Source organism: Daldinia decipiens (assembly GCF_022478715.1).
Source record: "Daldinia decipiens strain CBS 113046 unplaced genomic scaffold F4813scaffold_17, whole genome shotgun sequence".
NCBI classification, from domain to species: Eukaryota; Fungi; Ascomycota; class Sordariomycetes; order Xylariales; family Hypoxylaceae; genus Daldinia; species Daldinia decipiens.
In genome coordinates, this window is record NW_026054560.1 from 147,353 (window position 1) to 164,175 (window position 16,823).

General features: G+C 46.2%; 5 protein-coding genes across 5 annotated transcripts; 2 read left to right on the forward strand and 3 right to left on the reverse strand.

The window, feature by feature from the left end:
* Window positions 1-1,007: 1,007 nt before the first annotated feature.
* On the reverse strand, window positions 1,008-2,535 carry F4813DRAFT_359797 (CAP Gly-rich domain-containing protein). Its single transcript, XM_049243373.1, has 2 exons — window positions 1,835-2,535; window positions 1,008-1,661 (listed from the first exon to the last, which is right to left on the reverse strand). The coding sequence occupies exons 1-2, from the start codon at window positions 2,069-2,071 to the stop codon at window positions 1,173-1,175; spliced, it is 726 nt and encodes a 241-aa protein (XP_049099381.1). The 5' UTR covers window positions 2,072-2,535; the 3' UTR covers window positions 1,008-1,172.
* Window positions 2,536-5,164: 2,629 nt separating this feature from the next.
* F4813DRAFT_75885 (uncharacterized protein) lies at window positions 5,165-5,922 on the reverse strand. The gene has a single exon (XM_049248872.1). It carries the CDS (start codon window positions 5,778-5,780, stop codon window positions 5,400-5,402), a length of 381 nt encoding a protein of 126 aa, XP_049099382.1. The 5' UTR covers window positions 5,781-5,922; the 3' UTR covers window positions 5,165-5,399.
* A 1,116-nt stretch (window positions 5,923-7,038) lies between these two features.
* Window positions 7,039-7,395, forward strand: F4813DRAFT_359824 (uncharacterized protein). The gene has a single exon (XM_049243374.1). The coding sequence runs from the start codon at window positions 7,164-7,166 to the stop codon at window positions 7,383-7,385; it is 222 nt and encodes a 73-aa protein (XP_049099383.1). The 5' UTR covers window positions 7,039-7,163; the 3' UTR covers window positions 7,386-7,395.
* Window positions 7,396-8,876: 1,481 nt separating this feature from the next.
* F4813DRAFT_75940 (uncharacterized protein) lies at window positions 8,877-10,451 on the forward strand. Its single transcript, XM_049248873.1, has 2 exons — window positions 8,877-9,535; window positions 9,660-10,451. The coding sequence occupies exons 1-2, from the start codon at window positions 9,306-9,308 to the stop codon at window positions 10,366-10,368; spliced, it is 939 nt and encodes a 312-aa protein (XP_049099384.1). The 5' UTR covers window positions 8,877-9,305; the 3' UTR covers window positions 10,369-10,451.
* Window positions 10,452-11,861: 1,410 nt separating this feature from the next.
* On the reverse strand, window positions 11,862-13,665 carry F4813DRAFT_359827 (S-adenosyl-L-methionine-dependent methyltransferase). Its single transcript, XM_049243375.1, has 2 exons — window positions 13,492-13,665; window positions 11,862-13,262 (listed from the first exon to the last, which is right to left on the reverse strand). Exon 2 carries the CDS (start codon window positions 13,198-13,200, stop codon window positions 11,950-11,952), a length of 1,251 nt encoding a protein of 416 aa, XP_049099385.1. The 5' UTR covers window positions 13,201-13,262; window positions 13,492-13,665; the 3' UTR covers window positions 11,862-11,949.
* Window positions 13,666-16,823: the final 3,158 nt, after the last annotated feature.

Below are 16,823 nucleotides of genomic sequence, written 5' to 3' on the forward strand. Positions count from 1 at the left end.
CATGAGACTATAGCATGTGGTAAATGTATAGTTGGCTCAGTTCACGGGTACATGAATACTTCCTTTGCAACTCGATGCCTGCATGTAAGATTTCCAAGTTGAATTACTGGGCGGGGCGAATATTATAGGCCATGTTTGGGAATCTTGTAACGAGCATCCTCTTACTACGCCGTTCTTCTCACGAGTCAGCTATTAAAAAATCCCTCTTCATAAACATTGTTCCACTAGAGACTCATATTTCCTCCTGAGTACAGCATCACGTAGGTAGCACCATGGTTTCTCGGTATCTTCGGCACTGCTGTGGTACCAAACACAATATTCCTTCCTAGAATGCATCTGTACGATCTACCCATATCTCTTGTCTACTTGAGAGCTTGCCTTGTCTTGGATACTAAACCTACATATAATGTAACTACTTACTATATAAGTTGATATTCTTATCGTACAATACTATATGATCTATGGTCTGTGGTTTATGGGAGATGTCGGATCAAGTTTTTCGATGCGATGCCGATTTGCGTGCTGCATACCAAACATCTTGCAGCGTTTTACGGTATCTAATATTTGAGGGAATTCATGGAATAGTCATAAACAGGATGTACGGACAGCACTGTTCACTATAACGTCAGCCTGGTCCATACTGCTTTTATTCAACCAATTTACCCCTAGCTTCAAACAACTATTATATTTGATAAAAGAACATTGATATTTAATCTTACTTTATGTACCTACCTAGTTAGTCGTTATTTAGCAAATTTCGGTGGTCCCTCGTTACTATTAGGACTATGCTTTAATTCGGCGTGGAGGTATGTATTCGATCAACGTGATGGCTAAGTATATTAAAAGCATATGGGATAAATGGACGACATGTTGCGCATCTAATTGTTTGTTTAGGGACATCACTTATATAGTTACCTACCTACCTAGGTACACTGCGTACAGATTTCGTTTCAAAACTAGGCCCACCAAGATGTAGTAGGAATGATGAAGGACCAACCTAGGTGTTCCCCAAATGATGTTTTTCTTTTTTACAGGTAGCTACCTACCTAACCTACCTAATTATCCCTTATGAACATACTGGTGGAGATACCTCTATCGATTCCATGGCATTTTTAAAAAAACCCTATTCACGGATTATGTAGGTACCTATGGATGAACAATAAAATACTCTATTATATTTCTTCCATATCCTCCAAATCATTGAGCACAGGCCATTCGCCCACTTCCACTCTTTCTGGTCTCACAAAAACGCCATGTTTAAGCGTAGATTCAGTGCCCCAGTATCTGGTACCTCCAATGCTACCGTCGTTCTTCCCTACCGGTTCGTCGAGTTGGACTCCAACCCAAGCACCTATGGAGCCGGGAATTTCTTTTACCTCGCCGACGTATTTAACTTCTCCTCTACGAGTGTCGTCGCCGCTAACTCTGCACCTTTTGCCTACCTCTATGCCCCTATTCCTAACTTCAAACTCAAAAGCGTCAATCTTAGCCTTCTCTAGACTGGGAGCATCCGGGTTGAAGCGGCCTAGTTTTTCCGCCCTTTTCCATGCCAAGACCGAGTCAGATTTCTTCTCGTATTCCTCTGGGGGCATGATGTATTTCTCGATGCCCGACGTGTCATTGAAGTTCATCTTGGCACTAGCTGGCCGAGTGTCGACGATCTTGACGACAAAGTTAGTCATTTGCAGCTGTGCATAATGGTGGACAGAGCGCATGCAAGCATATTCAGCCGACTAGTGAGATGACACGTATCGGCAAAACAAAGTGCCGCCATGGCAATGACTAGCTCGACAACTGCCCACCCTAAAGCATCTATGGGGGCCAGGTTACTTACATGAAGCTCTGCATAAGCAGAAAGAGGGAAATTCGACAAAAGCACAACATCTTCATCTGCGCCCTCGATTGGAATAGACTCCTTCGAGGGGGTTTTCAAGCTAATGCGCTGAGATAAAGGAGGAATGCCTGTGATGGGTTCAAGTTTCCTTTTCAGTTGAGTGATCGACCACGAAGGGGTGATTCGTCGCTCAGAGGTCGAATTCTCGGAGATGACTTGCAACGGAACATCCGCCATTGCTCGCTTAGATTGTAGTACTACTTAGATGAGATGATTCTGATTCTGAAAGGCGTATCAACGCTGACGATCTCTGGGATTGGATAAGGTCGTGCAGGCCTTCTTCCACGTACACACGGTACAGGAGGTGGCGTGTACAGCTAGAAAGTGAGAGAGTGAGGCTCCAAACCCCGATCTTTGGAGCCGTTTAAGCCTCAAAACCCCACACCGACTCGGTAAGATTTTCTCGGGCCGCACAAATGGGATCGCCGCTAGACTCGGTAATCTGTTGAGAACACGAGATTGTTGGGTAATAGTTGCATGGAAAAAGGCAAATTTCCGTTGTGGGTGTGTCGATGTATTCTCAAGATCCAAGAATGGGGATGTAGTTGGAGCAAGATGGGATCTCGAAAGAGAGGTACCTAATTATGGGTTTGAAACCCTTGTGCGATATGTAGCTCGATAGGTTACACTACACAACAGCTAGGGCAGTAACTTAGCAAGGGTTAACCTGTAAACAAGGGGGGGAGCGGCAGCTAAAAAAGCACGCCACAACTCCACAACCTGCAAGCCACAAAGAAGTTCCATGGGCAGGCACCATACGTCCATTGAGATTGATCCTAGAAGGAGCTATGTACATGTAGTCAGCGTACCTAATGTACGCTGACTACGCTGTTACCGTATGACTTCCCATGCTGCTTCCCATGCTGTCATGACCTATGTATGACCTATGTATGCTTGTCAACTGTCACTTGCATTAGAGATACCTATCTGGGCATCGTACAACATAAGTTTATGCACCCCCCAACATCCTCTTTTCCAAACTCTCCTGACCTCTTTCTGACTTCTCGATTTTTTCTTTTTCCTTCCCGCATCAGAACCTTTTAATTGCGCCCGCATGCACACCTACCTAACCCACTCAGCGTTGACTCCAAATTCAGATCGGTACCGGGTAACAGGTAGCACAGGACACGAGGAAGGGAAAAAAAAATAACATTGTAAAGCGTCCGTTCGGCCACCGACTGATGCCTGCGACTAGCCAGCCAGTATCCGAGATCCAGTTGCTTGTCACGTAGGACAAACAAGGGGTACTAAATCTGAATAAGGACCAACGATTTGGATAGCGCCGTTTGCATCATTGTCTCTGTACCTGAAGATCCAACTCATCGGGTACCACGACAGGCTTCAGAAACATGAAAGCAAGATAAGAGATATATGGACATATGGCCTCATCGAGGTTTCTACGCCCCAGCATGAGATCCTATACCCAGAAAAATGAAGAATATGGAAATGATACGCCATTGCAACATCATTATTACCATGCCCCCCACGTATGATTCACTGCTTACGATGTGTTAATAGTTACTGTAGCCTACCGATGATCTCCAAATAGATCTATTAATCCTCCTAGGACGAGGCGCGGATGTTCAGCTCTACGGGCTGCGGGCTTCGCGGGGAAGACGGGAGCTGGGTTCTCATACACTACAGCACGGAGCAAACAATGCCCATATGCCCATCTGCTGCCCTCGAAATCTGGAACGTGACAGAGTAAAAGGTGACAAGTCATATATCCTTATGCCTACTGCGCCGGATTGACGCCTTAATTTATTATATACCCTTGTTGCATTCCCTTCTCGCTTATATCGCAGCCCTAAATGGATTCAGTATCCGTCTTTTTACCAATATGTCGAGGATTTTTTTTTTCTGAGCGTCGAATGAGCGCAACAAAGCCCAAAGGTGGGTGTATCCAATATGGGCAGCAGGACCTCGTTACGGAGGCAAATATGCGCTATTCCTGCCGGCATCATCCGGCATCTACGGTATTGTTCACCGCTACCCTAAGGGCGGTCAGCCTTCCGCTGTCAGAGCCCGACTTAGCAATAATGGATAACAGTATTGTTGTTGTCCTTCGGTCGACGTGGTATGGTACATGCCCTGGCATGGGTTTAGTAGCAAAACCGCCATTGATGACAATGCCTTACCCAACTATCGGACAGCATAATGGTTTCTATCGAGCCCGCCGCGAAATATGCATTTTCTGGGCGCCTTGTCGCGCTCAGACCGTCACTTCACCTCTAAGAGCCTCCTCAGTCAGGGTATAATGATAGCTGAACATATTAGGTGAAGTCACGGTAGTGCGGCTAGACGGGTATCAACCGGTGGCGTGAACGGGAAGAGACGACCAAACCGAACCATCCATTCATCCATCAATGTAAGGCCAACACAGCCATCCAGAGGCCGGGCAAAAATGGGTTGCAGGTACCGAAACCCAAAATGTCAAGGTTGCTTACGTAGGTTACGATAGCGTCTGATGTTTTCAATGGGGTATCAAGGAACTTGTTAGACATATTGGTAGCTGAGAAGTTGGGGGCTAGAGCCCAACTAGACGGTCCCGGGATTGACTGGCCCATCTGATTCCTGACAATCTGGTTCGATCGAAGCCTAGGCCGAAAAAGGTAGAGAATACGTACATACATATGTCTTGCCTCACTTGACAACGAACGTTACACTCCCCCCAGTCTATCAGGCTTTAGCACGGCCACACTCACGGACGGCTTGCCTCGACTTACGACTGGTTGATGGACGACCAACAGCAGGAACTTTTTCTAAGCGTTACGTGTGTCCTTTCTTCCCGAGGTTATCGTTTACCACTTTGTCCAACGCTCTCACAGCTGCTAGTAGGATGGCTGAGATTGACATATGTACGCCTAGGTGCCTTAAACTCGAACAGGGCTGTGGCGCGCTTCTCGCTAATTGATTGACAAACGGACAAGCATAATAATGCCTAGGCACGCCTAGATATGCTCCGCTTTGCTCGGGCAGCAACATTTCAAACGAGCCGGTAAACGATTTATCTCTCCTCATCGTAATCGACCCCATCCACTACTGCCCCCACGCTTTCGCTTTTCCTACCAATCCAGCGCGCGCACAAAGTCAAGTACCTACAAGTAAGTAAGCAGCAAAATACTTGAAATGAAGGAGTGAAGAGAGGTATGTAACGAGCTGTTAACTCGTCCGCAAGGATGGAATGGTATGCATAGCACGATTTTGTTACCGGTTACAGTAAAGCCACGGTAAGTAAAACACATTGCATATGTGTGTATGTACTCGTAAAAGAAAAGGAAAAAGCGGTACATACAATATAATTGTATCCTGCAGATAGTGGGCATGTATGTTATATGTTATGTAGGTACATGATGTGTGTATGCACATGTAGTTGACATGTAGCTGTCCTCTTTTGGCATCTCATTTTCCCCTGTTCTCTCTGCCCGATTTATTAACAATCCAGTCCCTGAATTCAAGCATAGCGCACGCGATACATCGGTCCAACCGTAGCAAACCCCTCCACTTAAAGAGATGGGAAATATAAGACAGCCCAAGATGGAACTGCCTGACAGGGAGCTATTATCCTATCAGAAGTTGGTAGGGCAAACAAACAACGCGAGCTCTCCTGTTGTGGCGCATGGGTAAGAGCTTTGACAAGCATGAGCATCATGTCTGCATGTATGATAAAATGGGACCCAAACCAACTTTTTTCTAATTGTGATGCGGTGCAAGCAAAGGCAAAGCAGATCATGGTTCCTAGCTCATGGCAGTTGTGCCCCCCATGCACGCCATTAAAACTGAAGTTCGGCACCGCCCTACTTTTCTTGGCACTGACGTGTAAGGTAAAGTTGAAGGGGGAAAGAGAAAATAGTAGGTTAGAAAAAAGAGGAATACGGGCATACATGTAATAAAAGAAGCTGAGGAGTATACGTATAGGTATACGTACTATACGTACTGGGAAGCCAGCACAGCCGTTACGTCCATCTATTCGAGATAATACCCAGGTAGGTTTTGAATAGGTACATACATACCTACATACCTACATAGGTAGTAGCTGGAGCCATCTATGTATGTAAGGTGTCTAATGTCTATCATGCATACTAGTCGGCTGACCGCCAGTTCATCGGCCCCAGATCGCTATTCCCGCAGACCCGGAAACCTTTGCTCACTGATCAGCTCTTTCGACACCTATGACGACTTAGGCGGAGGGGGGACATCTTTGGGTGAAGAGCAGTTAAACTTATTGAATAAGAAGCATAAGCGCCCATATCTCATTACAGGAGACGTATGATGTACTGTGATGATATGTATGAGATGAACCAGGGCTAATGTAGTTAGTATGTAGCATGTAGCATGTAGCATGTAGCATGTAGGTAGCTTGTAGGATTTGCCATGGGAGAAGTTCATGAAAACGTGAAAAAAAAAATGAAAGAAAAAAAAACGCACAGACGTTGCGCTTAAAACTAACTTGTTCTGCAACGTACCTACCCTGCCTTGAAGAGAGAGAGAGGGAGAAGGAGAGAGCCCCATTTCCCGCAAGAGCGAAAAAAAAAACAAGGGTCTTTGTTCTTTGTCATTTTCTTTTTCTGCTAACACTAGAGGTTAGTATTGTTTAAATTGGTGATTAGTGGGCCATTAATATGTACCTGCAAACTCAGTACAAGAGGTCTTGTCTATAGTGTTACATACATGTGCCTACTTACATACATAAGGTAAGGTACATACTTAAGGGTACTATAACATTGTACATGGTATACCCCATCCTACTAACCTCGAACGAATCACTTAGACAATACTCTTACCTTCTTCGTCTACTACATCTTTTTTTTTTCCTACCCACATACCGTTTCCCTCCTTTGTACGGTTAACCAGCTTCAATCTCAACTGACAACACCCACTACTACCTCTCCAAACGTGACACATATCGACACCCATGTATGTTCATCAAGGCAGAGAACTACATACTCAAGTATGTAAGCCACTTATGTATCCTATACTAGTGTGCCCTACTCCTCCGGACGGAAGCCCTATCTTGCTTGTCCTTATCCCGTCTGGCCGGTACTGGTATATCCCACACGTACGCCGTTCTTCCTTAGCTCGTTAGCCCTCGCAAACCCTTACAGGTAGGTCAAGGTTGTATCCGCACATGCACATCAGCGGTAGCTACATACGTACATACGTACATACGTACATCCCATATGCCATACAATGGATGGGATACATACCTACCTAAACTGCCCTTAGGTAGCAGTGGCATAGACTGGTAGGTACGGCAGAGTCTGGTTTCATGATCTCCACTCGACTATGTAGTTTCATGGCCTACATTATGTACATGTATGTAGTTGCCACCGCCACCCGTTCTCTTCATTTGCGGCTTTTGGGACGTGCAGTCGGTTGCATTGGCTCGACAAGGGGAATTCATCGATCTGTCCAAGCCAAGCCCTGTGGATGCCCTGCAACAGATCGTCAAAGGGTCCTCAGGTGCTCAAGCCCCGGGAACGGTAGTTAGACAGCCCCGAACGATTATGGATGGCAAGATAGGATACCTGTCGTGCCTGGATGCGGATATTCTGATACGGCGCAAGGACTTAAAAGCGTATGTTGCAGTATACATACATACATACATACATGCATACATACATACATCCTGGGAACTTATCCATCATATTCGAGCTCCGGCGCCGCAACGCCATGACATTCTTCCTTACCGACGCCGACAACATACATACATTTCTAGGGGTGTGGATGCTTCAATCCTAGATGTCCTGGGTTATGCCCTATGTCCTCTCGAACACCCAGTTCATTTGTATGCTTGTCCAGTTCGTTGCTTAATTTGCGTCATTAATCCGCCGATTCAGCAGCTACCCCTAGTGTACTAACCAAAATTACATGTCAAGTGGTGAATTGTTCTCTGCGAGGTCATGCATGAATGTCGTGGCCATTTCATCAGCCCCGGTCAAATAGCTTGCATGGCCAACGAGCCGTTTGTTTAACTTACAATGAGAAAGTCGGCTCCCCAGGTACGAGCAGATGAATATCCACTGCGCGTTACGTCTCTAGATGTCTTTAGACCTCGAGAGTGTATCACCTGAGAGCTGTCACTTTTTTAACTTAACTCCCCCCCCCCCTTTCTTAGTCCCCTCGGGAGGAGGGCAACATACGGTATGTATTCTGCGCTGGCATAGTCGGTGAAGTGTGAAGTTACCCAACTCTCACACGAACTGCTGGGCTCTCTATTATACCTCACACAACTTGCCTCCTACCTATAAACGTAGAAAACCCGGTGTCTATCGTCTCCACACCTTTCTATTTCACACCCTCTCACACCTCCACACCCCTGGTTATCCATTGAGCTTTGGGCTACTAACCTACCGGGCTATGTACCCTGGCTACCTACTCGCCCACTGCCCACTGACCACTACGCGCTGCCCATCAACCAAAAGCCTTCACTCTTCCAGCTCTTCTAGGCATCTCTCGCCTAGCGTTTCTTTTCCTGTTTTTTCCCGTCCGAGATCAAATTTCACTGCGCATCCCCAACGTGGACCTATGGTACATCCACTACCACTATAGTAATAACTCCATAGGCCAAAGATCGTGAATGACAAGACAAAGTACCTTGTGCTAGCTTATTTGATATATACCTGACTGAAGTACTGTACTTATCCGCCTGGCGGCGCTTTATTATTTCAAAGCCTCTTAGTTTATCGTGTCTTCATTTATTGGCTGGGGAGGAAATACCCAATCATATGCCACATCTCACTAACAAAATCACTATTATCACACTCTACTGATCTAGAGCTCCTGGCTTTCCTGGATATCCCCTCCCATTCACTTCTAATTCGTTTCTAAGTCGTATCTAAGGTCCCCCTTTTGACTCAAATACCATACAGTCATCTACCTGATTACTGATAGTTCCTAAGTTTCACCTGTCCAGAATTAAGGAGTTGACATCGGGTTGCTATAATTCCCCCTTAGACTCCAGTACGTGTATCTGGACGAGCTGAGAATTCACCGTTGCCATCCCACCTAAAATCAAGCAAACAGAGCCGAAACTCTTTTGGACAGTTTTGGCAGATCACCAAGCAACACGAGCTGTGTTGAGAAAAACGACTCATTACAACCCCCTCAGAGCCCGTGAGGACTACAAGCGCGATCCAGCGCTTGTATAAACACCCGCCTAACCAAGGCTTCCTTGACTCCTACCGTCACCGTGGATATCACTTTCCTTCTCAAGGCTCCCGACTCGGATGAGTCTTCCCCATCTCCTCCCGAGTACAACGAGTATAATCGATTATCAGGACGGTCTTCGTCTACCGCAACTACGGCGACCATAACTTCGGTACCTGTCGGTGGGTTGCCCTTATATTACACTTCAGAACCACAAGGGCCAGGACCGATTTCAACAGGGAGCTCGTCTAAAAAGCGCAGCATGTCACCGCACGCTTCAGAGTCCCCTGCCAGGAGACAAAGCAAATGGTCTACTGAAGAAGATGCCTTAATCATTGAACTCCGGGGAAGTGGGCTTAAGTGGGATGACATCTCCAAGAAGCTACCGGGGAGAAGCGCCATCAGCTGCCGGTTACACTATCAAAACTACCTCGAAAAGCGGAGCGAGTGGGATGAAGAGCGTAAAAATAAGCTAGCAAGACTTTATGAAAGGTGAGCATAGTATTTGCGGGTGTTAGTTGAAGTTGAAGATAAAATTAGCTCGGAACAAGTGTTTCTTCTAGCACCTAATCCCGTCAGATGGAAGAATTTCAAGTAGCTGACGAGGCGGAAACAGGTTCAAATCCGAGATGTGGGCTAAAGTTGCAGAGGAGATGTCGATGCCGTGGCGAGCAGCAGAGGCAATGCACTGGCAACTCGGAGAACAGGACATGCGACGTCGTGCAGGAGTGACTGTGCCTTTTGCCCTCGCGACGTCGACATCAGAAGGACCTCGCGGTAGCTCTAGGGCACATTCACGACACAACCATTCACATTCGCAAGGTAATCTTTCTCGCGATGCGGGACCTGGACGAGGCTACGGCCGTGCGGGGACGGCGCCACCTGGTCGACCTCTGGCGTCGAGGAGAGAAAGCGTACCGCCTCACGTTCCTATTTATCCTGAACAACCATCCGACAACTTTGTATATCCGCATCATGGAGTACCCCTAGCCCCAATACAAACGCAAAACCAGCCACCACGACCAGCCATGTTACCCGGAGTCGCTGAGCTTACGACGGGAATCAGTCCTTATAGCACACCGGCATACTCTCTCCCCCCTCCAAACACAAGTCCTGCTCTTAGCTCCGCCTCAAGCCCAAACGGATTGTATATGACGCCTCTAGGCTATCCGCCCCTAGAGTCAACCGGTCCAAAACGTCGTAGGGGCTCAGAGATCAACAGCCTCTCTCCCGACTTAAATAGGCGAAGGCACCACCACCACTTAGACCAACGGCCGGAACCCTACGACATTACAAATATCCCACGGCACGAACGGGGGCACTAGAAAAAGCCCCCGTCACACAAAACAAAAAAACAAAAAAGATAAATCACGAGGTTTTACGTAAATATGTCTGTTTATTGGACTCCATCTTGGGTCTTGAATTATCTAGGTTCCCTTTACCTACCTACCTACCTACCTACCTAGGTTAGGTATTTATGATTGCTACGAATGCCGAAGGAAACCAAAATAGAAGAAGAAAACACACACACACACACACACAAAAGAAACAACCAAAAGAACAGAGATGTATTAAGGGTCAAAGCAGGCATTGTATTAGATTGTATTGGACTGAACTGGACGGGACTGGAAGAAATCGGGCTTGACAACGGAAACGAACTTTCGTGTAGTGTATCGACAACAGCAGGGAAAGCAAGGAATAGGCTTAAACGGACAGACGGATAACTCGCTTTCACACACACACACACACACACACACACGCACACATACAAAAGGTGGAACGGGAGGTAGGCAGGCAGTACCTAGGTACGGGCGGGAGCGAACGGTTGGGACTTGGGCGGCGGGTGGAAAAGAGCCGGATGTTGCTCGCGTTGGTGGGTGGACATTACCATACCATACCTACCAGTTTTTTGCCTTGCTTTCTTTTTTTGTCCCCTATTTTAATTTATTTTTTTTATTTCTACTTCTACTATTACTACCACTAGTCTCAGATTCCGAATGGATTGGATTGGATTGTTCTTATTCTTATTCTTATTCTCATTCTTATTCTCAGCCGTATTTTTCCTCTTCTTCGCAACCACGGGACGGCGAAAAGGGACGAAACATAAAATAAAGTGCTTTAGTTTTTTTTTGTTTTTTATGTATGTATTTATTTATTTATTATTATTTTTACTTTCACCCGTTGTTCTACTAGATACATACCTACCTACCTAACCTATTTACGACGTATCCTCTTTTGTTCTTTTGTTTTCCGGGGCTTTTTCTTCCAGCGCGCGCGTGTGTGTGTGTTATGTGTCGGTTGCTTGTTCCTATTACTCTTACTGTCTTTACTGTCTTGTCTGTCTGTCTGCCTCTATCTAGCCACAGGTAGTCGATCCACGTTGTAGTCATACCACTACTACTTTACCCGATCGCGGTGGTGGCTGCTTTTTGTGAAACACGAAACGCGGAAAAAGCTGGCTGGGAAGATAGACTGGTATGTATGTGACAAGGTAGCAGAAGGTGTCAAACAGCGAGAGGTGTCAAATCAATGTGTATGGGTATATTGAGTAACGGGGCTTTTACGGATTATGATATGTTTGTGTACCTAGCCTTTTGTTTTTGTTTGTATCAGGTTTTACTGTTGTCGTTGTAGTGACGGGCGGGTATTTACTAGGACAGGGAGGGTTGAGAAAATAGGCAGATGAGACTGGCTGGCTAGGTTAGGTCATGTATGTCATGAGTTGTTAGGTAGCGATATGAATCAACGTAGCTGGCGGTTACGCTTTTCTTCTTAGTATGTACAGCATTTTTCTAGTGTTTATTTTTACTTTTATTTTTCTCGAAATAAAGAAAACTAATTCTATGGCTGCCTGCTTGTGTAACTTGACAGCGTGATCATTACTAATAGTAATAATATTGCTATTGCTATTTGCTATCGGATCCTATAGGCGGCGATGAGGATTCTTCTTTGGGACTCGCTATAACCCACCAATTGTCCTTTTCGTAGCCACTCTCTACAATCTCTCCTCCAGCTGTCTGAGCATCTTCTTCCAGCTCCCCTTTTCTGTATAGATGGTAATATCGTTGATACGTAGCATCTGCGACCCCTGCACTCTCGCTCGCAGCGCTGGTATTGGTATTGTTGTTGTTGTTTTCCTTTTTATTACTAGCCTCTTCTCCTCCCGCCTTCTGTTTCTTAGGTTTATTGGATTTCATAACCCACGGCACTAGCTGGTCCTGATCTGCAGTCTCGTCCCACCCGCGGCGGCTGGTTCCCTGTTCCAGCGCCCAGACGTATACCAGGACCTTGCCGCTGCGCGGACGGACGCAGTCGAGTAGAGCCCGCAGGCCCTCGACGCGACGCTCCCGTGTCGACAAGTGATGGACAACCGCGATGCAGATGGCGAAGTCGACGCGTCTCGCGCCTCCAAATGGGAGGGCTAGCCCATCTGCGACGCCTACTACATCGGCACCGTTACTTCCCTTGGCTTTTAGGTCTTGGGCTAGCCGTGCCAAGTTAGCGCTGCGGTCCGAGCCGATTATCACGACGTCCCGGTTCACATCCAGGTACTTGCCGTTGCCGCAGCCGACGTCTAGGCCCACGGAGCCGGGGGGCAGCGACGACAAGAAGGATGCGACGAAGGGCCAGGGCTTGTACCGCGTTGCAGAGAAGTGCGACGCGATAGTCTCGTATACGCTATGCACATGCTGCTGCTCGTAGGACTCGGCGGTATTCGCGTCCATTGCGCTAGCAGCAACGGCAGCGATAGTAGCAGTAGTAGTAGTAGTAGCGGCAGCGGCAGCGTTAGGGCTGGAACTGGGGTAGTTAATTCGAGTGCCAGTTGATGAGGAAACGTGGATTTGTTTGTCTCGTATAGCCGCGCCATGCGAACCGGTGGAGGTGGAGGGCGCAGCTTCATGCATCGACTGTCGCTGATGCCGGACTTCTTGTTGGTGGTAGTGGAACTCTCCCCCACCGGTCAGAGTAACCGCTTCTCTGGGCACGGTGCCATCGGCAGCGGCAGATGTAGAATAAGAGTTACTTCTGGCGCTATGATGCGCGGAATCGCCACTGCCTTCGCCGCGGTCTAGCCGCCGTTCCATCCCACTTTCACTTTCTGCATAGTCTAGACCATGTTTCTGCGTTTGTTCTTGCTGACGCTGGTGCTGCTGCATGGTGGTACGCACGCGAGGCTATGGTTGGCTGGCGTGTAAGTTGCTTGATGCTGGTGCTGGATCTAGGCAGAGTAAGGATACCTAGTACAGGGTAGGTTTGGGGGTTTGGGGGTTTGGGGGGATGGGGGGATGGGGGTTTGGGGGAGGGGGGAGAGGGGGTGTGCGTCTAGATTAAACGCAACGACCTAAGCTAGATGGATGGTGCATGCATATACGTGCGTGCAGTGTAAGGATAGGTAGGGATCAAATCGAGACCGAGATACAAGGGCAGATTAGGTCGGATATACATACCTACCTATGTATGTAGACAAGTACATAGACAAGTACATACATATATACGTTAACTAGTCACATTACCTTATAACTCGATATCGCTCGGTATAGGCAGGACAAGGATGGCTATCTCTGATTAGACCAGGTAACCGGTATAGCGTATGCTCGCGGTAATACAGCAAAGCCTTGCTGTCGTTGGGATAAGGTAAGGAGGTGAAGGTTCCAGTAACCCGGTAAAGTTGCCCACTTGGCGGGTAGGTGAGTGGGGGTGTTTGACAATGGCCCCGAGGCTAGATCGCTTATTATGGATGTATATATGTATATAAGTATATAAGTATATATACTTATATACTTATATACTTATATAACGCTGCTATTATATAGGTACATATGTACCTACCTATAGGTATGTAGGTATGTACATACATATTGATTTTGTTGCTGTGTGACTTATAAGCCCTATAACTTATGGGCCTAAAATATGCAGCTAATGTATAGTTTGTGTTACGTCCAATCCGATATCGATCAAGTACATAATCATATGTAAGAGCAGCAAGGAAGATGAAAAAAGCGAGATTAGAGTGGGGGAGAGAAATCGGATAAGACTAAATACCTACCTAACCTATCAGGTACATGTATGGCTTTTTCACATACTTACATGTATGTATGTACCTACTTACGTAAGATACCCCCGTGCTAGTGTAAACTAACGCTTCGAGATCCAAAATGGTGAATTCGTCTTTAATAGCGTAGTTCGTCTTGTCAGGCTATGCATCAGCGTCTGTTAGTGCCAGTTAGTGTCAAACCTGTCAAGCATCTGAGCACCAAGCGCTCAAGCGCTCAAGCGCTCAAGCGTTCAAGCGTTCGAGCATTCAAGCATTCAAGCGCTAGGATTGTGATGTGCCCCGATGGCCCGGCTCGAACCGGTTTGGTTCCTACTGAGTTTATTGCTGCATGTCTTAGATCTTGCAGCTGAGCTCCAGGGCTCCTATCTTTTTCTTCCCCTCTCTCTCAAAACCCCCGGATCCTGGAACCATGGAGCATGGAGCATGGAGCATGGAGCATGGATGCGGCCCGCACAAGGAGAAATAAAAGTATGGCCATGTGCTAAGATATTTCCGTTGCACCCGCAAGCAGGACCGACAAATCTAAACCGGTAGGATCCCGAGACATGCAGCTAGACAGGTTCATTTCGGCTCTTGTAAACAATGCATTGATTGCGTTATTGCATGGCTCTAACTTGACGAATTCTGTAAGTATTATGCTTGGCTGCATCGGCAGAATTGATAGCAACATTGGAGTCGACTTGTTCTGGTTCTATACTTGTCTTATACCTATGTACAGTGCTAAATCACCGGTGCTACAAACCTCTTATGCCGTGTTGGTACGTGCCGTGTTATCCCGCACTTACTTACGTCCATATAGACCTAACATGCACACAATCTGCAATGCCTTAGGTACCTAACATATGTACCTGCCATCTACAAACTCTTATAAGCAATCATCGCCCTGATCTCTTAGTTGGTATCACCTCACGACGCTCCAGAATCGTAACAGGTGTACCGAAGGCAAATCGAGATCGGGGCGAATAACACAGACCTTGTAGTACTATTCGTTATTGGAACGAGATCGGCCGGGGAAGTATAATCTGAGCCGGCATGCTTGGAATACATACATACATACATACATAACTACCTATCAATATTACAAGTCATCGGGATTAGGTATGGTTCCTTTGACGGCTGCGTTCCGTTTGAATATTTTGGTACAGTCAAGGGGCAAGTGTCCTACCTTGCCTGAAAAGCAGGGGTATGACTTGACAGACTGCATTTCCGATGCAGTAGGAGTTTACTTAGTCCCAAGGCGGACATATGTGTCTTGTCGTAAACCGTTCCGAAGAGCTCCCGTTATATTCTTCAAGTCGAGCGGTGAACGGTACAGGGGGTTGAGAAATCTAAGCACATGTTAACTTATTGGCCAGTTTCAAATTAGTAATTCAGTAATTCAGTGTTTGAGGTTGTACGAATAAGTTCTTAGATTGGGGATTGGGTTGGAAAAGGGGGTATTACAGATACTTGCGGCTACTATATTCAAGTCGTGTTTACAAGGAGCGTTAGGCCGGGGGTACCCGTTATACATACAACTTCAGGTAATATTCTATAAATAATAATTAATATAGTCAATTATACCTCAAAAGTTTGAAATAGTGGCATATTCTTCAAGCTCTCTTGATCTGCCTATTAAACTCTTGGCCCACGGGAAAATGTCGTAGTACCTAGCCAAGGCTTTAGAGCCACGCTATCACAGTAACAAGGGCAAGGCGGTCGGTGAGTTTCCGGATACTACTCTGTTACCAAAGTCGATAAGTCCTTCCGGTGGCGCAATATCATTCGATGTGGCCTCATTGTTGGCGACGACGAAGGAAAGCGATCACAGAAGCTTGGGAATACGTCGAGTTACGGTATAATTGAGATGTTATCATCCTGGCAGCAATCCAATACAACGTCTGCGGACTTATTACGTTCTCACCGGTGCTTGGGCTTTTGGCTGCCGAGCTAATTGCTGTACTTGCAATTGGTCCTTTGCTATCAGTGGTTATGATTGTATCGGATCGAATGCCTATTATAAGCGTTTTAATCGGAGCTATCCGCTTTGCCGATTTGGTCACTCGAACGAGAGGGGTTGGATTCGCGGGAATCTATGTAACATGATTGGAGCGGCAATGCAGCAACAAGATCTAAAGGGTCAAAGCGATCATACATATTAGGTGTAACCATTTAAAATTGGCATTGCTATTGCGATGGTTACAATTTGAATGTTAATATAGAATCCCCAAGAGTATTATCTTTGGTCTTAAAATGTTTTATTGTTTACATACCTCTTAAAAGTCCGAATGTTAATAATACGAGAAACTTTTTGCACCATACGTAATATTTTATATAAAAGTATCATTATAAAACTTGCTCGACTTTGAACCCAAGTTTCTTATTAGTGAACCTAAAGGTTTTTAATAGTTATACCAGTATAGTTCTTATTGTGACAGTTGTAATGGTTAAACTATGGGCATATTCTTAACCTACTACCTAGTGTTTTACCTAACTTACTAGTTAACAACTTAATACTGCTTAGGTATTACCATTGAGCGTTTGAATAACTAAATAGGGCTAGTATAAGTTCTTACACATTTTTTGTTACACGAACGGGTAATATACAAATGCCAACCCCCTTAATGGCGTGAGTAATCGGCATGATAAGATCCTTTTTTGACCCAAAGATGGATTTTAATGAATGCTGAAACTCAGGTACACATCCAAGACGCCCAGGGGTCTAATGACCGACTTGGAGACTAT